Source organism: Acromyrmex echinatior, chromosome 3, assembly GCF_024713525.1.
Source record: "Acromyrmex echinatior isolate Ae372 chromosome 3, ASM2471352v2, whole genome shotgun sequence".
NCBI lineage: Eukaryota > Metazoa > Arthropoda > Insecta > Hymenoptera > Formicidae > Acromyrmex > Acromyrmex echinatior.
In genome coordinates, this window is record NC_141854.1 from 9,725,394 (window position 1) to 9,752,887 (window position 27,494).

At 30.0% G+C, this 27,494-nt stretch overlaps 2 protein-coding genes across 15 annotated transcripts in view; one reads left to right on the forward strand and one right to left on the reverse strand.

The window, feature by feature from the left end:
- The window catches only part of LOC105146324 (uncharacterized), a 104,738-nt gene that overhangs the window by 52,437 nt on the left and 24,807 nt on the right, over nucleotides 1-27,494 (forward strand). The gene's annotated exons all lie outside the window — the stretch shown is intronic.
- On the reverse strand, nucleotides 356-25,317 carry LOC105146325 (guanylate cyclase 32E). The gene is made up of 21 exons (XM_011056494.2): nucleotides 25,190-25,317; nucleotides 16,519-16,727; nucleotides 15,848-16,045; nucleotides 15,617-15,739; nucleotides 15,295-15,490; nucleotides 13,729-13,806; nucleotides 12,774-13,018; nucleotides 11,895-12,040; nucleotides 9,592-9,730; nucleotides 9,104-9,194; nucleotides 8,294-8,619; nucleotides 8,080-8,184; nucleotides 7,929-8,000; nucleotides 5,906-6,068; nucleotides 3,728-3,935; nucleotides 3,494-3,628; nucleotides 2,898-3,162; nucleotides 2,636-2,734; nucleotides 2,360-2,504; nucleotides 2,187-2,285; nucleotides 356-1,738 (listed from the first exon to the last, which is right to left on the reverse strand). Exons 1-21 carry the CDS (start codon nucleotides 25,200-25,202, stop codon nucleotides 993-995), a joined length of 3,801 nt encoding a protein of 1,266 aa, XP_011054796.2. The 5' UTR covers nucleotides 25,203-25,317; the 3' UTR covers nucleotides 356-992.

Genomic DNA, 27,494 nt, shown 5'->3' on the forward strand with positions numbered 1-27,494 from the left:
AACACCTAATATGTACTGAGAAATATATGTTGATATAATCGCTCCAATTAGTGCGAATTTAGGTTCTTAATTGTCCGTGTTTTTATTTATTATTTAACTTTTGAAAATCATTTCTGCAACAATAAAATATAGTGATATTTCTCTTTATTTTTTACGAATGTATATTTTAATTTAACATTTTCTTGATGTTTTCTGAAGAGAAGTATAAAATGAAACAGAAAGAAAGACGTTGCATATATATGAAAATAAATCTTTTCCTGAAAGTAAATGAATATTTATTAAATAGTATCTTATACTGGAAAATTAGTAGAAAAACATTTAAAAATAATACTTTTCTCTTCTTGATTACTAACGATTTGTTGATTCTTTTTGTATAACGTTAAAAAATTAATCTGTTTTTACATATAATGTTTGGCAATTATATGAGAGTTGTCAGAGACCAAACATACTTATATTAGAATAGCATTGACTAGATATTTATTTAGAACCACGAGCCTTTTATAATTGTAACGTAGAGAATATATTATCGTTACGCGTTGGAAGAGCAAGATATACACACACACATACACACACACACGCGCACGCACGCACGCACGCACGCACGCACGCACGCACGCACGCACGCACGCACGCACGCACGCACGCACGCACGCACGCACGCACGCACGCACGCACGCACGCACGCACGCACGCACATATATCATTGTTCTGTTTTAACTAAATACACTGATATCTATGTGTAATGTTTGTACGTACAATGCGCTTTGGTACATCGTATATGCTGTAAATGAGAAATCTATAATAGTTAAAGTATATCAATTGGTATTAAATTATGATAGATAAATTATGAATTATATTGTTTTTTTATGTGTCCAGTGTACGTTCTTGATTGTCAAAAGTTAATTCTACAAATATATTCCTATACATGAAGCACATAATATTAAAATTCTTGATAAATTTTGTTATTATATTTACTATTGTTTGTGGTGATTTTAAATCTCTGAACCACCTGGATCATAAATTAGTGGTGTCACATCGCGCTCATTGATTTTTTCATACGACTTCACCACTCTCTTTTGAATGCTCAGATATCCTTTGCTATACTTGGGGCTGTTGGGTACTGATTTACAAGTAAGGAGTATGTCGGGTGAATTGAAGCGGAAACTTTTGGCTTCAGAACATATAAGACTGTTGTTATTGTGGATCAATCTGGCTCGAAGCAGCGATACATTCTTGATGGTCGACGACGATTCGTTTATCAGTTCTTGGGTTTCCTGATCGTAGAGCTTCTTAACACAGGGACACGAATTGCTGGAGGATTGCCAGTTTTCCATACGAGACGATTGTAACACGCATGAAATCTTCGTTTTGCTGTTGTCGGCTATCGATTCTGATTGACTCACCCTGGAATCTTTTTGATTAAGCTGATCTGAACTGGTAAATCGCAAGCGTTTCGGAGAATCGCTGGAACATCTCGTGAAAGTTGTTCTGACGAGAGATTTGTTCTTTAGAGAACTTCGAGGAACTAAAGCATTTGCCACGTTGATTTTTTTACCGCTTTGTTTACTTGCTCTTTCTTTGCTACGTTTGCTACATAATAACGGATCTTCTCCGATTAACCAATATGTTAAACGGTCGCCTTTCCCTTTCATGGAAATCACCCCTCGCTCGATAAGATTAAATCCTCCTAGCTGATCTAACAGCTGCTTCGTCTCACAGCTGCATTGAATTTTGAGCGCTGCGAAAACGCATATCAAATTTGTGTGTATTAAGAAGTATGATATGTTTTTTTTAATAATCTCTATATTATGTAGACAAGAATTAAAAATTGAAGCTATTATATACAGCGTGTTTCAAAATTCGCGCCCGCGAAGTACAAGACGTGATATTTTATGCTAAAAGAAACAATTTTTTTTTTGCAAAATTGACAAGTAGTTTTTGCAAATAAAGTAGGTTGAAGTTAACAAATAAGCGCAAAAATTATTTATCGGACACAATATTATTAAAGGAAAAAGTTATTTGTTTTAGCATAAAGTATCATGTTTGTGCTTCGCGGGCGCGAATTTTATATATATACGTGTATATATAATATAAGGTTTTACAATTTCAGTTATTTGTGACATGTTTATATATTTACATTTATTTTGTTAAATGTACGATAAAAAATATTTTTGAATAATACTCACGTAATCCTGTGGATTCCATACGACTAGCAGTGTTCACTGTATCACCGAATAAACAGTATCGTGGCATTTTCAATCCAACGACGCCAGCGCATACTGGACCTATCATAAAATTATTATTACTAATTGCTATTAGACATTCTATTCGCTTTCTAGCTCTATTCGCTAAAACGTACCGGAATGTATTCCTATGCGAAGTTGTAGTTTATCAAATGGTCTGTGACGAATGGTAAATTGTTTAATGGCATTTAAAAGACACAACGACATGCTCGCTATTTCACTAGCATGCTGAATATCATTTCTTATCGGTAAACCGCTTACCTAGGAAAAAATTCGACTGAGACATTAAATGACAGAGTTATTTGATAGGTTTTTTAATACAATTTTCTTGATCACTACAAAGTTATATTTTAAATAATTGCCGTAAGCAATTTTGCTTTCGTAATACTCACCACCATATAAGCATCCCCGATGGTCTCGACCTTATAAACATCATAGTTTTCTATCGTCGAGTCGAAGCATGTGTATAAATCATTGAGAAAGTCAACAATCTGCAAGAAAAAAGTGGGATATGTAGCTATATATTCCATGTACATGCGAATATACATAGAATATATATATATATATATATATATAAACACATATTCTTAATAGGAAAAATAAACGAGTTTATAGCAATCAATAATAATATGTTTATGATTATATATAAATTACTTCTAACGGCGTGCTTTCCGCAGACATGGACGTAAAACCAACTATGTCACTGAAATAAATGGTAACGCAGTCGAAACTTTCAGCCTCTACTTTATGTCCCATTTTTAGTTGTTCGGCTACGTAACGTGGTAATATTTCGTATAGTAATGCATCTGTTTTCTTTTTTTCTTTAGTTAATTGATCCGTCCGTTCGTCAACAAGTGCTTCAAGATTATTTGCATATTTTTCCATCATTGCCATCATATTGTCGAAAATATTCGCTTTCCTGAAAAGAAAACATAAGCGAACGCGATTAAGTAAAAAATAGATTTAATAAATTCTTGAAAATATTGCTTTTCATGATACGGATTAATTATACATACACACACACACATATATATGTATATGATAATTAATCCGTATCATGGAATATACACAAAATAATATTTTATTAATCCAATACACACACACACACACACACACACACACACACACACACACACACACACACACACACACACACACATACACATACATACATACATACACGCGCGCGCGTGTATTTTGTGTATATATTGTGATATTAACAAATATATAATATTATAAAGAAAACTCACATGCCATTTCGTAGCGGTCTCAACTTGTATCTTATCATTTTAAAATCTGGACGGAGCTCCGGATTTTCTGACCAGCACTCGAGCAAACATTTACGAATGAAATCGAACGTATTATCCAATTGATCCAATGGTGGTCTATCATTATTTTGTGAGAAAAAAAGAACATTTCTTCAAATTTTTTAATAAAAATTATAAAATTATATATTTTTTACAATTATATTTATAGTAGCTTACCTAAACGGTGATACTTCATAATATGGGTTTTCTATTCTTTTTAATATTTTATCTGCTGATAAATCAGTGATACCGAATGGTCCATGTCGTCCTTGTAATTCGTATAAAACTATGGCGAATGAATATACATCCCCTCTTTGCAAATCACGAACATTTAGCTCCCAGGGAGAAGTACAGCGTAATAATTCAGGTGCTTTGTATAGCAATCCTACATGAAAGAGAATTAATTATAGGGGAGATTTGCAAAATCCATATCGATTGCTTAAGCTGCATTCTATCCAAGCTTACAGAGCTGTCAAGCTGTAAGCTTGGATAAGATGCTTGTACGGTATTATTGTTTTTGTTACTTTTTTCAGTAATAATTGTTTTTTTACTTCAAATATTAATCAATGACGGATTAAACATTTTGCCATCCCTAGGTACCAACATTACCTAGGTGCCTTTATTAATTTATAAATTTGATAAAAAGGAAAGGGATAAAAAATGATATACCCCTGCATTATCTAGTAAAAACATTCAATAATCCTTAATAAGTGTAATATAAATATAATACATTTTTAACTGCATATTTAAAATATCGTTTCTGATATCAGTGATAAAATATGTTCGGTGTAACTCGTGCAAAAACATTAGATTAATAAATTAAAAATTTATCTCAACTGTATGAAAATTTTCTGTCTTGAAAAATTTGCCGCCCCTTCAAATTTGCTACCTTAGGCAAGTGCTTTGTCTATATGTTAATCTATCACTGATATTAATATACAGAATTTAAAAGATTTATTAGGTAAGTTTGATATAAAAAATGTAAAAAAATTGCTATATAAAGACTAGAATTTAAAGACTAGAATATAAAGCTTAGAATTTAAAGTTTTAATATTGATTATTATAATTAATATTGTTTATTAAATAATAATCTTAAAATCTGTTTCATTTTAACATTACAAAATGTAACGAAAAAAGTAATAAATTATTGCTTAGAAAGTAACGATTCATTAATTTTTAAAATTAATAACAAATAATGGTAATGTTGAATAATGAGTTACGTTTTACGCAAAGTATAAATGCATGCATTAATAGGTAACATTCCCAAATGATTTTAGAATCCAACGTTGTTAAGATTGATTAGGATTGCCGCACATACTTTTTGTTACAATTGTAAAACGTACTGTAAGAATAAGCCAATCACAGCTGAGAAAACTTTTGATAATTCTTGATTATAATTAGTTAATTTTTATGGTATGTTTTATGGTTATAAAAAAATTGTGCGGCAGTCTTTACTCTTTGATCTATTATAAAATAAGATTGATATAGAAACAATCATATTTATTGTTAACAGAAGAATATTTTACTCTTAAATGTAAAAATCTTAAATCTGAAATAAAATGATCTTGAATATCGGTATTTTGTATCAAATATATAACAATAGCATCATGCGTTATAACATATAAAGATTTATACTAATGCAAGAATATATAATACTTATATTTATAATACTCTTGTCTTATTATCTGAAGACAATAATAAGTCGATCTTATTTAATTCTAAGAAGGAGAATTGTGATTATTCATTTTTGTGATTTTTATTTTTATTTTTATACTATATAAAATTGATAAGATTAAGTATGTCAAAAATATTTTTTATTTTGTTACCAAACAAGATAAAATGTGTCTAAGCACTTGTTATAAACATGTCTGAGCACGCAGCAGCGACTGCCGCTCAAATGTAGTAACAAGTGTTTGAGACAAAACAATAATTTTTAATATTTATTTACAAATCAGTACCAATGGAACCATATCATATCAAATGGAAAATATAATTAAAAATATTATTTGAGTGATACTCATATTCGGCATAATACTCCTCTATATAGACTTTTTTCGTAATCATTATAGCGGATATTGAATCGATTTCTTTCATTTTGTACAATTCTTAATTGACAAATTAAAAAAGATTATAAAAGAAGAAGAATTTAGTAACAGTTAAAATTATAAAAATTCGAAAGTATTAGGTGTTGGAATTAATTCGTAGCGTTTTACAAGAGATGGGAAGTACTTTCATTAATGTATTTTTTAATGCTCATGTGAAATAAATAACATTCTTTCATTAAAAAACGCTACGAATTAATTCCAACACCTAATATAATTATCGAATCGGATGTAAAAATTTCTTTCAGCTTACCATGGAGTGTTTTTATGACGTTAGAATCGCATTCCTCATTTCGTTTAAATTCATTCAGGCCAAAATCCGTTAATTTTACGACCCATCGTGAATCCACAAGACAATTGGAAGGACTCAGTGATCCGTGATATTTAATTACCGATTCATGCAGATAGATCATACCCTAGATGATTAGACAGAATGGCTACCGTCCAATCAACAGTTAACAATTAACAGTTAAAGATACATAATTTGTACGTTTTGGCTTGAATTTAACTTATCTTCAATCTTAAAATATAATAAAAAGTAATCTTACATTTTTCATTTTGTGCATAATAGAAGCGGTCTTGGATTTTCAAGTTAAATATAAGCAGTCGCAGCTGGTTTACAAGCCGAATAAATTATAAACTGTTGTGTAATCCCTTTTATGCTCATTTTTACCAATATAGATTGACTTTAATCTCAGTTCAACTTATTCTTTGTCTTTTTCTAAAGATTAAAAAAACATGAAGAGTAAGTTGGACTGTGATTAAAATTAATCTATCTACATTGGTGGAAACGGATATTAGAATGTTATAATAGTCCATTGTATATTTGGTTTATGAACCGATTAACTGACACTTATTTAACTTGAAGATACTGGATCGTTTTTGTCACATGCGATGGAGAATATAAGATTATTTTTTAATATATTATTGACTGAAGTTTATATCGCTTATTTGTATATAAGTATTCCTATCGCTCTATTCTCGTCACTGTTACTTAGCATGTATCTAGACCATTTGGATCTACAGGTGTTTTAAGCCTTAAGTCATAAGAAATTGATCAATTACAGTCGAATTTGAGAAGAATAATCGATTATGATTCGTTCATTTCTTATGGCTTAAGGTTTAAAACTCTATTGTAGATCCGGGATAAGGTTCTAGTCAAGTCTCTTCCGTACTATGATCCGAGTTCATCACATTAGCGATTGCCAGGAAGACAGAAGATCTTTTCTCTAATGACGTGTTTGTTTAGTTACTGCTCTGAGTTTTTAACACTTTTGTCATTTTCTCAATAAAGTTTTAGTTCTCATTATACATTTGTGCATATTTATTTCGGTGTGACTAATGTGTTATGTGTGTTTTCCGTGCGAATATGAAACGAGCATATATGAACGTATAAACATTTTGAATCAATAACGGACAGTCCGAATCACATATAATACGGGAGAAACTTTGACACAACATTGACTTCGATGTGATTGAACAATGCCTAAATGGCTCGTAATTGAGCCGAAACGTTCAAATTATGTACTTTTATTAATAAATTGTGTTGGTTATTTTATTTTTGAGCATCAAGAACTGCGCTCGATTTTTATTAGCTTTTCTTTTTAATTATTTTTAAATGTAATATAACATAAAATAAAAAACAATTTTGAAATTTGTGACATTTTCTCTAGTCATAAACTTTTTTTTTCATGTTACATTGCATTCAATAGTCTGATGCTGTACGGAAAAAAATCATCTCTTAAAATGAACATAGTATATTTTATTAAGGTAGTACACTCGCGCGAATTGAAAATATTATCGCCTATGTAAAGTTCATGAAAATCGCGTTTAATTTTTATTATTTTATTGCCTAAACTAGCAATGATATATTAAAAAAACGAGCATGGAGAAAAAAATATTGTGAAAAAATGTTATAATTTTTTACGATTTAGTTTGGAAAATAGGACTGTGAAAAAAATGCAAAAATTTTGTTTCAACGTATCATTTAATCAAGAAAAATATTTGGATGGTGATTGTAAATTAAAAACGTTTGCCATTTAATTAGTTCATTAGAATTTGCCAATCACATATATCATTGACAAATGCGATCAATTTCAATTATCGATTAAAGTTGATCGGAGTTGATCGAAGTGGTTCTGAAATGGGAGTATCATCACCGAGTTCATGATGAAATTTTTGGATGATATTATCGTGAGTGTACTATCTTAATTAAATAAACTTTAAGAAGAAGAAAATATAAATTTTATAAAAACAAAATTTAAAATGAAACTTACTCTAATAATGTCGCCGACAAGAGACGAAATGACCATATTATCGAGATGCAGATCCTCATTCTCCAATATGTCCTGAAAAACATTGCGTTATTAACGGAAATTTAATCAATAAATATATACAATGCAAGTAATATTTTGTAAAATTACTGACTTTGAGACTACCACGTGCACAATATTCGACGATGACACATATGTTAGGTGGTTCGATACAAGCACCAATAAAGGAATTCAAGTTATCGTGTCTAATGTCGCGCATCTGAAAATACATTCTTTTAATAGCAAATAAGTCTTATAATTGCTTAATAATAATTGTTATATTGTAATTTCAAATTTTAAATTAAAATTTTTGACGTTACAAACATTACCACTTTTAGTTCTCTTTTCATCTTTTCCGTGATCTCAATCGATTTTTTTCTGATTTTTTTAACAGCGAAAATTTGTCCTTTATACAGTCCAATTTGTGTATAAATCGTTGAATATCGAAAATCTGCATCTGAATTAGAATTTAGCGACACTTGACTAGTTCGCTTTTCTGTGTACTCCTTGATCTCAATGTCTTTGTAGTTAATTTTCCAAAGCAAACTATCTATCTCTTGCTCGTATTTCCAATTTTTATAAAAAATTAAGATAATCACTGTAATAATAAACAACAATGCGCCAAGAATGCCTCCTATAATTTTGCCAGTATGAGCTATAAACAAACATCAATTCATTATTAAGAGCTGTTATATAATTTACTGATTCAAGTATCGTATTAATTATTTATTAAAAACATTATATAACATTAGCATATTTTTTAAAAATTATATTTGTATATAAAAATAATAAAATGTATTATAATAGAAAATATTTATATCACTCTTCACGATAAAAATACAGCATATATTTATAAATTATTAATAATAGTTATAAATAATATAATTATTAATAATAATAATTCATTATTATTATTAAGTTATTAATACAATAAAGTAGAATCTCCCTCTACAGCAATATTGAAGAATATTGCAACAATATTTAATTTTTGCGGACATATAGGAATGTAGCTACAATGTTGCAATTTTTCAAAATGATATTGTTGCAATATTGCTGTAATATATCGATTATCCGAATCTTGATTATCCAACCCCCGCTCTCCCATTATTTAATATTGCCTTAATTTTTATTATACTCACAGTAACATTTTTCGCCATAGTATCCACAATAAGGCTCTGCAATCGGTGGTCCATTTCCGAGCCATTGTATTTTTTTATTTAACTGAAGCTTCTAAACATTTTGTTATTGGAAGTTGAACAAGAAAATAATTTGAAATAATTTATAATATAGATATAATGAAGCGTTATTTATGTTCGACAATTTCCATATGAAAAAAGATCGATCACACACATGCTTTTTCTTGTTTTCAAATTTTTTGCAAATTAAAAATAATATTCTTTAAAATTAAAAATAAGTTATTTCTTAAAAATTTGTAATTTAATTATTAAAGTAGAATATATTTTACATTACATCAAAATATGGTAATTATCTATACATTTGATAATATTAAACTTTTGTGGCAACATAATTAGTTAATAATTAGTTAATATAAAATTAATATAATAAATATTTTTTTCGTTTCAAATAAAAGGTAAAATGTTGCGTTAACGATTTGTAGTTTACTTACTGGTAAATTTGTGCCTTGCTCCTTTCCAATGAAATATCCAATTGGATAAAGACCGTAGCCTTTCACAGGTCGATTATCCAATGCAATCAATGTGTAATTACCTTCGGCGTCTCCATTTTCATCCATGTATACCATGTATCTATAGAAGGTCGTACAAATTCGTTCGATTTAATTTTGATTAATTAGATAGAATAGCAGTACATTACAAGTTAATTCTAATATTTATTTGTAATTGTATTATTAAAAAAATTTAGTGTTAACGATATGATTTCAATTATAAAATATATTGAGATGTTAATTAATAATACTAATTTGTTTAATATTTATTATAAATTTTCTTTGCACACATATGCGAGTTTCGTTTAAAGCTGGTTCTACATTAGTTGCATCGCAGCGTCACAAGCGTTACAGTCAACATCAAGTTAATTCAACTCTGATTGGACCGCAACGCTTGCAACACGCTATAATAAAAGGAATAATAATTATTTTTTTAAATATTAGAAAACAAGGAACATAAAAAACCACAGCACAAGTTGTCGGTTGTGATAATCAAACTTACATCAATGAAAAAAAAATTTTTTAAGCGTTTATCAATACAACATATCAATAAACAATTAAACGTTTCGGCCACAATCTGGCCATCTTCAGTAATTAAAAATCTTCTTAAGACACAAATTTACATTTAATTGAGTTAAATACAGTCGGTTGTTAAAATAAAATAAAAGTGTTCTTATTTGTGTGAAGATGCATCGTACGGTAATCTTACAACGCCAGTTTTCATATCCGGACAATGTAGAATAAGAATTTCCAGATTCTAATCAGAACAAAATTGTATATCGTTAATCTCTTATACTCGAAACATAAAGCATAGACGCGTTACCTGTTTTACAGCCAAAAAATTAAGCGGTGGATCTCAAATATCACTTTCGCACACTTAAAATTTAGTCGTGACATTGTGTGTTGTTACTAGTCATAACATGTACCACTATTTATATACCGAGTCAAAACTCTCGAAAGTTCCAGAACAATTATTGAAAGAAAAGGAGAACCTACCTAAGAAAAGGAAGATAAATATCAGGCAAACCTTCCGTGTCACTTTTCTTATTAATATCTCTTGTTTGTTTTTTTATATGTATTATATCATTTCCGAAATTCTTCTTTTAATCAAAGATTGTTCTGTGTCTAAAATTTCTATATTCTCCCAATCCAAGTCATGCATCCTGCTAAGACGATGACGCGAAACAACGGAGATCTCAGAAGACGGTTTCCTTACATCCCTTTATGTTCCCTTATCCGAGTTTTTAACTTTCGTTTTATTTGGCCCACGTATGATGATCCGCAGTTTTGACAGTTTATTTTGTAGACTAATCCGCTTTTTTCATACTTGGAAAGAGAATCTTTTCCCGTCTTAATAAATTTGTTCATTGTATTCATAGGTTTATAGGCTATATTAAATCCATGAATATCACAACCGACAACCTGTGCTGTGGTTTTTTATGTTCCTTGTCTAATTTTTAAAATTATAACCACTTTTATTTAAGAATTATTTTTTTATTTGATATGCATGTTGTATCAACACATTGGTCAATATATCAGGCTGCTTTCTCTAGTAAGCATTAGATTTACAAAATGTATCAATTTTATAAATATAACCGATTGATCACGCATTCCTGCCAGAGAAGGCAGCTTGACATACTATCAATATATTGATGCAATACGTGATACACAAAAAATCAGGCATGTACAAAACAATTTCAAATCCTCATAACAAAAGTTCAATGCAAAAGCCTGTTGCATGAATGATTGAAACATCTCTCGGAACGATGATGAACGATTGAAAACATTTCTCGGGACAATTGCTTTTATAAAGTACAGAATATTTTATTTATATTTAATCGGATGAATTTTTTTTCCCGATGCAGTCTCACCTGTTGAAAGGGATGTATAAAAATAAAGCTTTAAACACCGAATCACTAAGTCTTCTTAACGCGGCGATCGCGAATGATAAATAATTTAGCTTCTTTAACGATCTCTTTACGGCATGTACAGTAATTATTTTATCAAAAATAATTGAAATTCGCGTGAAAGCTTCCCTGCCCTCCTCTCTTCTCTCTCTCTCTCTCTCTCTCTCTCTCTCTACCATTTTCAATTGATTTTTTTGGCGAAAAACTACCGCAAGTGATGTTCTCTCCTTGTGAAGCATTTGATTTGCATACCATATAATAAAAATGTTACAAAAAAAATGTTAAATATGACAAACGATCGTTCTCATGCCTTTATTTCATGTTTTTTCATATACATACCCCATTGCACTTTGATAATGTATTCCACGCAATGTCGATAACATTTCTTTCCCATTCCATGGATTTATATTATTCTTTAGTGCACGCAGCAGCGACCTTTCATATAAATGTACTGCATCATATAGATACGCTGTCTCCGGCACTATCTACATATTATATGTTATAATATAAATTATGCTTTGGGATTGGGGGTGATTTTAGCGGAAAGGCCTATTAACATTACGTTTTATACTAATCGTATGTTATAGTGCAATTAAAACGCGGAGTGCGCACTTAATTACCCGTAATCATTCACATACTAACGTGTTGTATTTTAAAATTATAAATATTAATCTGTTCAATATGCAAGTATTTACAAAATTATCACAATCGTTCGCTCTATCATTATCATTTCTTTTTGCTGAAGACAACTCATCAATTCATATAATCCAAGTCACGATATCTATCCTATTGATATTCATAATTTCAAAGTACATCACGTTGATATGTGAATGATTATAGATAAATGAACGCGCTCCGCGTTTTAATTGCGCTGTAACATATACGAGTTAGTATAAAATGTTGTAATGTTAATTTTTTTAATTTTTATAGTGAAAACGAATAGCTTTTTTGTTAATGAATCACTCTTGGAAAATTCTCAGAAGATAATTTAAAATAAAAACATTTTTTACAATATTCTGTATTATTGACAATACAATGTATTCTGCTACTTATAAGAAGGAAAATTTGCAAACAAGATTGAATCATCTTTCTAAAATATATTGCAAAAATGAAAGGAGGTGAAAGTCAAACAAAAATCAAAATTCTAATTTTGTATTATTAAAATCTCCAAATTCAGGGATATGTTTCTGCAAAATTTTTATCATCTCTGGTAGTCACCTGAACTATTCCTCCGACGTTTGCTGATGGGTTCGTAAAATTGAATGGTGGCTTCTGTCTGTACTTGTTAACCAGTCGAGTGAAATTCATATAATTGATTGGGGCAGAGGCAACAATGCTGAAATAACTTCGATATGCTCGTATTATTGAAAAATCCATGTTTTTTTGTAATAGCCCTTTCAGATATTTATTCGGATGCTTCTCATCGTAAAACTCAATGTCAATACCAACGACAAAATATTCGCCTACAATATGAAATAATTAAAAATAGTATTATTTAGATAAGGTGAACGATACGCGCGTGCGCGAGAGTGAAAAATAGTTATAAAATTAATAAAGTATAAGTTGAAAATTAAAATTATACAAAAAATTATATATATTATATATGAAACTTTATATATATAGGATGTTTATAAACTATTTTGTATTGAAAGAATTAATAATTGTTTGTTATTATTTATTTCTTAATTTGTTAGTCAGATTTTGAAAATTTATTTTCTGGAAATTAATTATAAAAAATTCACGACGGAGTAACGTTAAAAATAATTAATTCGATTTTATTTTCAAACTCAGTGCTCCATTGTCTTAACAGTGAATATATGTATATACGAGTATCATGCGCTGTTTCCATGTCAAGATATGTCACATTTCTCTTATATATCTTATATATATCTTTTGTATATATATTATATGTATATGTCTTGTGATATTTATATTTACTTAAAAATACTGTTAATTAGTATCAATGAAAGTAAGTTAATAAAAAATATAACACATTTCTCAATTATTTTATTTTTGTTTACTTGGATTATCCCGATGAAAACAAAATACATTATTATATAGATTCCACAATTCTCATATGATCATTGTGATGCTATCGTCTATTATTTAACTAATGACAGTTACTCTTCACAGTTTCCACAGTTTTCCTGATTATTCTACAGCAAATTTATACCTTTTTCCAAGAGATTCATTTTGTCCAGAGCCATCAAGAGACCGATGTGTTCATAATAATGTCCAAGTATCAAGTAAACTAGAACATAATTTACAATCGTGCGATAATTAGAATTTCTTTTTCCGGTTGTTAGTCTGTCGTGTTCGCTTTTTCAAATCGTGATTGCTAAACCAGTTACATTTAAACGTTTATTTTTAGAATTCAGTTTTTTAATTTATATGTCTAAAGAGACTAATGTAACTAATAACCGGTTACATTTAAGCGTTTATTTTTAGAATTCAGTTTTTTAATTTAATATGTCTAAACAGATTATGCGTGACTAATGAAATGAATGGCATGCAATATCTGTTCACAAGTCTGAGACATTTGTCCTTGTAATATGCAGGGACCAAACCGAAATTCGGAATCGAAAACCGTTTCGGAACTTTTTTTTTTAGTGAACCGAAATCGAAACCATACCCAAATTTTGTATAGTTTATAATACCGAAACCATAACCGAACTGGTAAAATTTTATGATTTTTTTCAGTACTTTTTCGGTTCTTTTTTCAGTATATTTAGATTATTTTTTCTTATTTTTAATCTTTATCCTTGTTCTTAATCTTTGTTCTGCCTATTTCTTCAAATCACCAATGTTCAATCCAGTATTACTATCGCCAGCTCTCTTAATAACCGGAATGTAAATACCTCCAACATTTCGATATAAGAAATCTGGCGGAATCGCGAGACATATTTAATGTAAACTTTTTTAAGATACTAGCATTTCTTTTATTTAGATCTTCCTCATCAATATATTGCAAGAATTTATTCTAGTCATGAAATTCAAAAACATATATGTGGACTTTATGTAATAAGTGAGATTTATCCATAAGAATCAAATAAGTTGTAAGAAAGAACTGAGAGAAATATAATGTTAATATAATGTTAATTTTTATTCAGATCCATTGACGCCTTTTTTTGACTAAGCTCTAGATTGAACGGATGAACACGCTCTCTCTCTCTCTCTCTCTCTCTCTCTCTCTCTCTCTCTCTCTCTCTCTCTCTCTCTCTCTTCTCCTCCTCCTCCTCTTTCTTTTTAATAAAACAAATTTAAAGAATAAATAAAATAAAGCAAATAAATAAAACCGAAAAAACCGTTAAAAACCGTAATTTTTACGTTTTTGTTACTGATAAAAAAAAACCGGAATTGAAACTAGAAAATTTATTTGATATTTTATTAAACCGTGACCGGAACCGAATCGAAAAATAATCTTTCGGTCCGGGTCCCTGGTATGCGGGTTGTTTTATGCAAGTTTCGTATTGCGACATTTATCAAGGTATCGAAATGCGGGTAGTCTATTTTAAATCGCGCCATTTGATTGGTAAAAAATACACGTTTTTCGTGGAACTGAACTTTTAAATAAAAAACGAAAAGAAGATTAATCTTAAAAGTCTGGCCCATATGCTTCAAAAAGAATTGTCGATGATAAAAATGCATTATACGAGTTAGTAAAATTACGATTTTATTTTGATAAATGTGATAGTAATACAGAAATTGTTGTTTGGAAATAAACATTCTTGTTACTTACTTCGCGTACCTCGATACGTTTGTCTAACGAGTTCGTGGAAAGGATTTTTCATGTGGGTTACATGATAAGGTTCGTTCCACGAAAGACAATAATTTACAGCAATTCCAGCTGCTTCGAAAGACATTAGAATTGTAGTCGCAACCGTAGACATCTTATTGAACTCGAACATTGTTGAATTCATATATAAAAATGTTACCTGTGATAAATAAAATGTTTACAAAAAAAAATATACATATATAGATAAAGCAATTTTTAATTTAATTTTACATTAATATTATTAGAAACATGCGCTTATCAAAGTGAACTACAGAGTATCACCCACTTTGGTCCAATTGAAAGCCATCAGTACTGAAACCACGGATTTTGCAATTTGACTATCTGGTGGCCTTGTTCTCGCAAACGTTGGAAATTCCTTTTTATTCGACGTTTCGTTATGCGTGCAAAACTGGAAAATGTGATATTTGTCAGTGAAAGCTTTCACTTTTATCCAATTATATACATGCTATCAAGTAGTAAGAAGTATTAAAATTAATAATATAAGATTTGATTATACATATGATATCATTAAAATGTTGAATGCAGCTGCCATTTTGGCTTCATGGATGCAAGTTTCTTGAGGACCGATATATGCGGAAACGTTTTTTTTCCACAAATCCGCCGTCATCAAAATGCTCATTTCTTCATTACCATAAGTTTCGGCAACGAAAAAGTCCAACTTATGTCCGCGTCTATTAAGTTCCCCGGCGTTTACCTGCATTTTAAGCAATACTATTTTCAAGAAGAACATTTAAAATAGAAAAATTAAAAGGAGTAGTAGAAAATAGTTAACTTTATTCAATGCTTGTGTAAAAATATTCCGCAGTAATATGTTCTGTCGTAATTGGAAGCAAATCATCTTATGAATTATTTCGCGAAAAATCTTTTTAAATTTCTCGCCATTTTCTTCCCTAATTTCAAAGAGCTCTTTTGAAGCTGTTTCAATATGTTTCAATTAATTAATGATAATGATATAAGATTCAACAAGAATAAACCGGAAGTGTTATTTTATGGTAACTGTAAGTTATTCTAATTTCGCTTAATTGACATTCAATTAGATAATCATATTTCCATGTGAATTAAATTGCTAAATTTAATTATCCATTTCCGCAATTCTAATCGCAGTTATTCGTATTTAAAACATTAGGGAGAGTGAGAGAACGCCGAACGGTAAAAACGATTATTTACCTCCTCCACGGCGAGAGTGAGAGCACCGGATATCCGAAGGCCGGGACGTTGATATTCAAGATCATTATCACGTCGTTTTGATCCGGTGATGTATCCTAAAGTAAACGTTTCGGCATCCACTCCTTTATTAATGAGCAAAACATGGATCACCATCAAAAACAGATACATCCTTTCCACATTTATCAATAGCGTGCCCAGCTGTATGAAGCCTTTACGTGAAAAATATTGTTAATGTATCATACCAGTTTTTACATACAAGGAAACATCGTTAAACCCGAAATCTTCGATTTGAATGAACTTTTGTAAATATGTAGAGTAATTTAATACATAAATAATATAGTATGCGTTTACTCTTAAAGATATGATTTTCGAACTTAAAAGTAAAAAGATGCAATCTTTTCGCATATGACTTTTAAACTAATAAAGACAAATGTTTAAAATTAAAGTGTAATGATAAATTAATGGGGATTATAAAATGATAAAAAAAATTTTTTTTAATTAAAAATAAAAAGAATTTTATTGTTATGTCACTTTGTAGCCCTCAGCTTATATTTAAACTTTAATTCTAAACATTATTTGTCTCTATCTTTTGTTTAGTTCAAGAATTATATTGGAAAAAGTGAAAGCTTGCTTTGTTTTTGATGATGCTTTGTTTCCATTCTCCATTGAATTGATGTCGATATTGAAACGATAATATCGATACCAGTTCAACATCAACTCGACGTCTAATTGATGGTCATTTCTTGCTGAGTAATTAGCAATTTATTCAGAAAGAATAGACTGTATATTTCTTAAAATTATTGCACCAAAAATTATTTATTGTGCAATATAATTAAGTAAAATATAATATCTTAAAAAATAAAAAAATCTTTAAAAATAAGAAAATTAAAAATTGTATGGACGCATAAAAAATAGTCGAGAAATTTAGCTTCTAAAATCAGAAACACATATGAAGCTCGTTCATGTTTGAACTGTTAATAAACAATATTATACGCAAATCATTGTTTCATAACACAAACATTATGATATAATGGACTTTATAGTATTGTAAATAAGATCAAGTACATACGATTGTGTTTATCTTTCGTCATTTATTGGTATGAGTATGAGTTTGAAGGTAGGTGCCTGTGGCACTATATGGATAATGGATAAAACTAGTAAGCTCCGCGGGATCGCAATAAACCTCAACAATCTCCTGTGGTGTATCTAACTTTTTTTTGTCGACATTTTCTTTGCGCTTTTATCCGAGAACGTTAACTTTCTTTCATTGCAATATCATTTATGCATATATGTGAGATATTAATTTTGCAAGAACGAAGTCGGTCACTTTTACCAACATAATTATTCTTTTTTTATATTTTACAATATTTTGAGTTGCAATAAATCAAACTACTAAAATCTTTCGTTTCATCCCAGAAAAAATATTGCAGACAATAACTTTTATAAATTTGACGTGTATATTTCTTAGTTATAATAAGTGCAGACATTGCATTGACTAATTTCCGACATGTATTCGCTTTTTTTTTAACGATAAAGAAAAATCGTAACAAGCGAAGTACTCCGAAGTTTAGTGTCAGTCACAGAGATTCATAAACGTTCTCGAAAAAATTATGTCCCGCTTTCGGCGGCGTGACAATATCACAGTATGTGTGAGCATTAGAATTCAGCTTCAGAAGGACCATCGACGTCAGTGCCGTTACAATATCTACTGCAAAATCAGTTCTCGGAAGCGGCATACACCTCGGTCATGCGTTCTCCGACTCATTATATTAATAGCGATCTATTTTAATAAGACCCTAAAACCATCGGGTCGTTGAACAAAACGAGACTGATCACGAGGTAGTTCCTCTGAGGTGTGTTACGTAACTACGTCAAGGCCACGTATTACAAGAAAGATGGTCGAAAGATCCGCGAAAATCGTATTGTGTATTATAGTTGTGTTGCACAAAAGAAGCAAGCGTGTATCCTGTTATGTCGATTAATCGATAATTCTGGCGAGACTCGCCCCTAGTTTTGTGGCATGAATTCTGTATGACACGATTGTGTTAATTACTACGGTCATGATCGTGCGGCCGTGCATATGCGACTTTTTACAGTAAATTGCACTTCGCCGATTCGTCAGTTTCGATGTTCCCTGCCGGCGAACCGGGATCCAGCTAAAAAGTTCACATAACAAAACGTGGGCATACGTCACGCGAGGTGGAAGATAATTCGAGGGAAGAGTGCATGTCGCAACGCGAAGCATTGCACATGATCACGCGTTTGTCCAAAGGCAGCGAATCAATTAACCCCGACGGGACTGACCGTTCGTTTCTTAAATTGCCCGTTGCATCGCTTTCACTATTCACAAGTGTATTCGAGAGTTGTAAATTTCCTTGCACATGAAAGAAAGAATATAACTGTCTGTATATCTGATGGATCACTTATTACATTTGATGACAGATTATTAGCTTTGATAAATAATTGATAGAATTACGAATGCAATTACACATTATTAATTTAGTGTATATATATATATATATATATATATATATATATATTTAGTGTGTATATATATATATATATATATATCAAACTTTCTATATGTTATTATAAAATGTTATTATAAAATAGTGATAAAATAATGTTACTATAAAATAATGATAAAAAGTAGGAACACTTATTAAGTAAATTATACTATACATTTCTTCTTGAACATTATTTTTACACTTTTTGATATATAATTGTGCAAATTTTTTAATTGCTTCTTGCTTCTTGAATCCCGATTATACTGATGTATATATTATATCTGGATAAATTTTCTTTAATGTCTTTTACAGAAGAACGTTTCTTGAGGTTTTAAAGCATATACTTTGTGACCTCGATTGCTTACATTCTCGAGTGACAAACTGCGGATCTGTCATCGTTTAATCTCAAAACCTGTCGACTTTTGACAGTCAATTCTGGTTCCCGCGTCAAAACGTAGCGTGATCAACTCGCATACCCAATTGGAATGCAATTGGGGAATTAACGAGCCGCTGTTGAATTAATGTGGTTAACGGAACGTAGGTACAACTTTTTCGATAAAGCTATGTACTTGAAGGCGATTTACCCATTAGTTTTAGTTGCTGCAATCAAATAATTTTTAAATTACAGCTAATGTTTTTAAGTTAAATAATTGTACTTAATTTTTGTTCGGGTAAAAGATAGTTTACAATGTTTATTAGTTTATTATATCTTAATATAGATAATCCATCTCGATATTTTTCTAAACCCAAATTAACTAAACAATATTAAGAAATTTTACTTTAATTAAAAATTAATTAAATTATATTATACCCTTTAAATATGTCTATTTTGTATATTTATTTTTAATATTCTGAAAAGAAAATAAAATTAGATATATAACCAATTAAAAATTATTTAACACAAATAAAAAACTTATCTTGATCAGAGTAAACTTTAATGAAGTTAGTTTAATAAGTAAAAGAGTTTTAGAGATAGGTTCAATAAATGAAATAAATAATAATTCTAATATTTCTAATAATTGGCTTTCATGCAGTTTTCTTTGATGGACAGCAAACTCTCATTGTGAGGGTCAAAATGAATTTTTTTGTTTTATTTGATTATGTGGAATTAAACGCTTTCACAGTCACGATCAATTGATCGTGTGCAAACAATTCGTTTAAATAGCACTCGTTTAAAACATTAATAATACTTTAATAAATATTCAATCACTAAATAAAATGTTGGTCACTAAATAAAATATATCAAGAATATGCATTTAAATATCACGCTGTTGCAGTAAAATATAATTCCTTAATATTGGGTGACTATTCAACCTGTTGGTTTGCGCTAAATTTTACCTATCGATCGCACATGTACGCTGTATTTATGTTAGATACTTCATATATTATATACATTGGAATTAATTGTTTCAATAAAACATATTCAATAATTTTATCACTCCGCTTTCATGTGCGTTGGATTAATGAAATACGTATCTCAATGGTCGAAATCTATTTATAAATTATTGAAACGTGTTTTATTGTATTATAATACATAAATTATTATCTTTCTATTTATCGAATCAATGAAGTATTTTATGCGCATAAACAACAAGTGTGAAATATAATTACATAAATATTTTATCATGAACATTTAATTAATTATACAAAAGTGAAGCAATTATTTTTTAAAAAAAGCGACAAATGAATCTGCTCCTACTAGTTGTGTGTTTATCATATCTATTTTAGAGTAAAGTATCTTTACAAAAGTAAAATCTATTTTGATCTACAATTATTTACATTCTCCATAGTGTGAAATAAACTATACATGCATCGATAGAAGCTAGTGCGTATATTTATACATCGAGTCATAAGTGCGCGCTGACAGGACAGAGAAACGTGCCCGGAGGGTGACTTTGCGACGAGAGAACTTTAAAATGGATTTTATTGCGAAACCGGAGTACGCAACGATATGTCAGTAATCGCGCTTAAGTGTCTCTCTTGGAGTCATTTTAACAGCGAACTCGACATCGCGCGTTGACAAACTCATGACGCTGATCACGGTTGACAAATCTGGTCCGCAAGGGTTTATATCACTCCAGAGAAAGAAAAAGAGAGAGAAAGAGAGAGAGAGAGAGAGAGAGAGAGAGAGGAGGAGGAGAGGGGGATGGAAGACTGAATAGTAGGTACAATTCATCACATGATTTATTTATTTCACACTGTTGTCATTCGTAATTTACATGATTTATGTGATTGGAAATTTTTCCCGTTGGCGGTTGGAAAATGAATTTTTCTTTTAGCGTGGTAAAAATATACGACAATATACGACTATTCGTGTCAAAATTAGTTTCATCAGTAGTAACATTTGAGAAGTTGATAGGAGTAAATGTCATTAATCATAAGAATATTTAGATAGTTTAGTATTGTTTGTGAGTTAGATCGAGGAAATAAGTTACTGCATATATCAAAATTATTTCTCGTAATTATTTTTTATAGCTAATAATTATAATAAAACATTATTTTAATTGCATAAGATAAACTTACGTATATTTTTTATCTTTCTCTCTGGTAGATGTTATAATAGAAGATTCTATTTCCGTATTTCGTATTAGATATATTATTTTTGTATTTCAGTATACAATTTTCTTGTTTTTTTAAGTAAATTTTATAAGTATATATTTTCGCAATAAATTATTATTATTCCGTAATATTATTGTTTTAATATAACATATTGTTATATTATTTATAATATTTATATTGTCATATCATTTATAATATTTTAATATTAAAGAATAATTTTGTTATCCCGTGCCGAATGTAATTGATAAACGATTTTATTGTGCATGATCAAATCTATCGATTTGGGATTTCTTTATGCCACTTCGAATATATAAAATTATTTGTGAGTGTTAGCACAAGATTGATTTGTAACATTGGATTCGATTAAATCTATGATCTAAATATTAATATTTTCATTATATTTTTCTATTTATCTTTTTTTATCAGTACGAAAAAAATTGAGAAAGATATATCGAGATCAAGATCGTAAAAAAAATAATATTAAAAAGCTGCAAAAGAGTATTTATTATGCCATCGAACAATTGTTGGTTCCATTCATCTTATTGATTCCTTGACGCATTATGCATAATCTTCGTGTATCCACAAGTGATCTGCACACTACGTCGGCAATTTGAGATCGTCCTGTACTGTTGCTAATTAGCCGCTCATTAGAGTAAAAACGAGCTGTTAAGTGATCAAAAAGGTGCACGAAGAAGATAGCAGATGAAACATTGAGGCTGACGATTTTTTACTGACAAAATACTGTAATTTCTTATGCAGTAGAAAAAAGTTTTTTTTTTATAATAATACAAAATAAAAATTGTGTAATTATGAAATATTATTCATGTAAAAAGATTTATTTTTTTCAATTCTTTTTTTTCAACTTTCATATTATTTGTATCAACTCTTAAACATTTATTACAAGAGGCGTAAGATGTGTAAGATTTTTTTTTAATATCAGTTGTTTAATATTAGCTTTAGTTTTGTAAACTTTATAAATGTGCAAATTTAAATTAATAATATTTAATTGAGAGTAAATTGTTAAGATTTACAAAAATTAAATTAAAGATTAAATTAAATTAAGAATGTATTATTAAAAGAAGCTGAGAAAGCTTAATCGATATTTTATTTATAATATCAGTCGATGTTAGCTTTAAATGTGACTATATAATTTCAATCATCAATAAATATGTAATAATAAATATTAATGTCTAATAAATCATTTGGGACAAATTTTTAATTTTAAATAAATCTTCTATTTGAAGAAATTAATTAAATTAATAAAGTAAATCTAAAACAGAATAGGCACGTATAACAAGTGCGATATTCAAATCGGGCATTTCCGTTTGGCCTAAATAAATTTCTTGTGATTATACTTTGCCCTAGAATTGCAAATAAACATTCTTCCTGTTTCTGAATTTATCAGTAAGTTTCTCGGATAAATACAAGTTTGTATAATCTTATTTTACGTAATTTAACAAACAATTTTTATTTTTCAAAATATATGTTTAATAAGACTTCTTTAAATTTTAAGTTACACTTGAGTATTTCTTATTGCAATTTTATTTTTATTGTTAGAGTCTACAAAAGCGTAAATTGTAAGAAGTTGACTTAATATAAGGTCGAAACGTTTGCTATATTTACGAAGAAGAAATTAATACATACTTGCACGTACATTTTGCGAATTGGCTTTTATGCTCTTTTATTGAAATTAATTTTTTAAGAAAGCTTTATCTTAATAACAAATATTTTGATTCGAATTGCTATGCAAACAAATATCTTTTTTATACATATTACGGTCTTGAATGCAAGATTTCTATTTTGCATTATCATTGATTAGAAAAAATCGTTAAAAACTGCTTTCAAAAATTGCAACGGGTTAATAAGATTACTGTATAATAAAAATAATGTAGGAGGAAAAATAATCTAACATGGCATGTTTTTATCACTAACTTTTTCATGGATCGAACATTTTAGATATCCTTTATGTTATAATTCACCATATTGGCTTTACACACACACACGCGCGCGCGCGCGCATTGTTAACTATACTGTATTTAGCTTTCTGAAAGAAAAGCTTATATAGAAAATAATGAGAGTAAAATTACAATTTTTTTATTACGTGCGATTGTTAATCGGCAATAATGATTTCTTGGACAGTCGTTATTATTTTGTCGTTACGACGTAATGTATATGTAATATAATTATTGTTTTATAATAAAACTCAAATTATTTATTAATTGTGAAATGGAAAATACGTGCGCAAAAAAGAAAAACATAAAAGAACATGGATTATGCGACATTGCATCATGACTCTGATTTGTATTTAAAACGTGCAACGCATGTTTAATATTTGCACGATAAAAATTTACGGTCTTTGCGCGGGAAAATATGTAAGATGTTGAGAGAAACTTACATGACCCTATTTGTTGCGTATATCATATCTTATCACATTGTATCGGGAGGAATCTGATAGATTTCATTGAAAAGAACGAAACACTTCTTTTCTCTTGAATACTATTTTGTTATATTCCATCAGATTAGAGAGTGTAAAATGAACGGAATAAAATTCGTGCAGACACCATCGCTTTGGTAGATGAGCGAAAGAAAAGCAAAAAAGATTCTTTATTGGGATAGTCTCGCATGATGCCGATTGTCATACGAAACGAATTATAACTCTCTCTCGACGGCGGTGATGCGTGACTCACCGCGATCATGATTATTTCAAAAAAGGTGCTCTCGAATCTGTGTCACATAGAATGTTACATAGAGGATTTTAGGCACGCCTCTACATGTTGCATCACACGGTGTACGTTCTCCGTGTCTGTGTCTTCAATCTCAACTCGATGTTCAGATTTTCTAATCAGCTTTCGCCGATCTATCCGGCCGAATGTAAGTAGCGATTAATTAACGTAGATATTGTTAGAGATTTCGTTGTAGATCATCGCGGAAATAATTCGTGCAAACAATGCATGACTAGTCACAAGTATGCAAAAGATTCGTTATATTCAGAAAAAAATTCGTGCATATTTTGCCTAAGATTTACGTCGCATAACAGTTATATCGAATAGATATATAAAATAGTGATTTTATGAAATGTGATTGAACACAACAGTAAATGATAAACATTGACTTAGCATAATCGCGAGTATCGTGTTCATACTGCGACCATGTATTCATGCCGTCAATGTCTGTATGCTAATCACACACCACACATACGCACATGCACGCGCGCGCGCGCACACACGCACACACACACACACACACACACACACACACACACACACACAAACCGTAATTGTGTACAAAATCACGAGACGAATCAATTGATACAAAGAAAGTACATAGTAGCTTTTCAAGAAAATTTTTTTGTTTACAATTTGTACTATTGTTAAAAAGTTATATATTTTTTTACATTAATTGTTTTTACATTAATTTGATTTATCAAGAAGAACTATTATAAGTTTATAATTTATCGAATACATCTCTCTTTGTACTAAAACTTTGACTTTAAATTTGCGTTAAGGTAATTAACATCCCGAAAATATTTAATATATTCCATGTTTATGGATGCTTGTTTATTTTTGCAAAATTCATGAGTAATTGGATCATGTTACGCGACTCACCTCTCACGCTCATCTCTAATTTGTTTTTGATGATCAAATAAAATGCTCGTTTTTGAGTTAATTAATATAAATGCTCCGCCGGCATCGAAACATACACTTCATGAGAATTCATCACATTCTTCATGTCCGCTAACACAATACGTCAATCCGATAATAGATTTGGAACGTTGATGGATAATTAGCGAATTTGAATGTACTCTTTTCGCATCTAAATAATACTTGCGAATCTGATATCTGCTTATAGAAGAGAATTCTCGTCGCGAATACTGAAAGCAAATTAAACTAGTCTATCTGACATGTAGACATAAAAGACAAAGAGAGAGAAATTCACATCTCAATAAAATAAAAAAGGAGAAAATTATATTTGTTACAAAAAAATCTTAACAAGTAGATTATCTTATTACATAAACTTACGCTTTCGAGAAGTGTAGCATATTTTCATCTCATTTCATCTCGTCTCAAACATTCTAATGTTAAATATACTGTCTGTTTTGTGCAGGTAAAAACGAAGAATCACAGTAATTTATCGAGATTTAACTTTCTATTAGGCACGTATCATTCCTTTTCAAGAATCATTCACGAGACGTTCAAATATTTTACACTAGTTTAATTTCATACGTCGCGATCTCCGATCTTTTTTTAGCATCGTTCGCTAAACCGTATCTATTTCTCGCGTGTTATCGATAATTCTCGCGTTTGAACTATATATATTTTAGCGTTTTTGAACGGATCGTAAAACGTCAAATTCCTAGCTTTTCCATGGAAGTAGACTAGATAAACGCGACAAAGTCACATTTTATTTCGTTCACTACCAGTGAAATCGATAAATCCGTTCCGCTTTAACATATTTTTCGAAAGATCAAAGATATTAATCAGCGACATAATTGATAATTCAGCGTAAAAGTTAAAAATATAAAAATGTAAAAATGTAAAAATAACAAATAGAAAAATAAATTTTATTTATATGAGTGAAAGAAATCTTATATATAAGTGAAAAAATATTTATGTAAAAGAAAGAAATACGATCGATTCGGAAACTTGGTACCTGAGATCGTAGGTCTGTTCTCACTTGCATTTTTTGCATTCAGCATCTTTGTATTCTTTCTTTTTAACGCCCAAATATATATCTATCTTATTTTAAGTTCAAAAATTTGTGGAGACTAAGCAACGCGAACTCGTGTTACCCGCCGAGAGTAACAATCAACAGTGATCACTGACGCGCGTCGTCAGACTGAATCCTTTCGCGCCTCGCACTGCTTGTACATTGTCGGCCTATTGCGGTCGCTGCCACCATCACCGTCCCATCTACACTAATTCACACTCTTTTAACGTTTCCGAAATCCTTTCCAGGGCGCATGAGTGCAATCTACGGGTGGTCTAGGAAAGGAACCCCATGAGATTACGCAGTTCTATTTTAGCTCGTAACATACGACTCTTTATTCTGTAGCAAAGGAGCATATGCTCGCATGCGAACGGAATGATAACTTACAGCAGGTACAGGTCGTGCCGATGTATTCCGCAATATTAAAACATCCCAGGTAGCACAAACTGTAATAATTTTGATGTCGATAGTTAATCATTTTGAATTATTGACGTCATATGACCTATTTAGGATGTAATAAGGACGTTATCTTTTTTATCAATTAATGACGTCATTTATTTAGGACGTATTTACAACGTCATATTTATTGATAAGTGTAAGTGACTAATCAATGACGTATTGGTAATGTTACTAGAGCAATTGATAACATCATTCATTTATGCCGTTAATAATACGAAAATAATAATAGATTTTCAATGTTGGTTAATATGATGTTACGTGGCTGTGACGAATCCACGTCACTTTTACGATAGGACGTCAGATTCATTAAGAATTAATTACATCAAATAGACGATACCTTGTTACTTGGGATGGCTTCTAAAAAAGATACGAAGGAATAAATTGAAAATAAATTTTAATTAAATTGCATTTACATTTACAACTATATATTTATAATAATAATTTAGTTATATTTCAAAAATGTGAAAGAGTAAAATCATTGATTATCGTAAGCATTTTATACTGTATCCTTCTCCATATATATTTTAATAAATAACAACTTTTTTTATTCTTGCAAATTATGTACATTGATGCTAATAGATATTGCCAGTATTATGTATTTAGTTTTAATATTTAGCGAATTTTTGTTATTAATTTTTATTTGAATGAAAGAATTCTACATATGATGTAGAATAGTTGTTTAGTTAATAGATTTACTTTTGAGAAGAATAGTTAGTCGATCGAGAGGAACACAGTTAAGAGAAA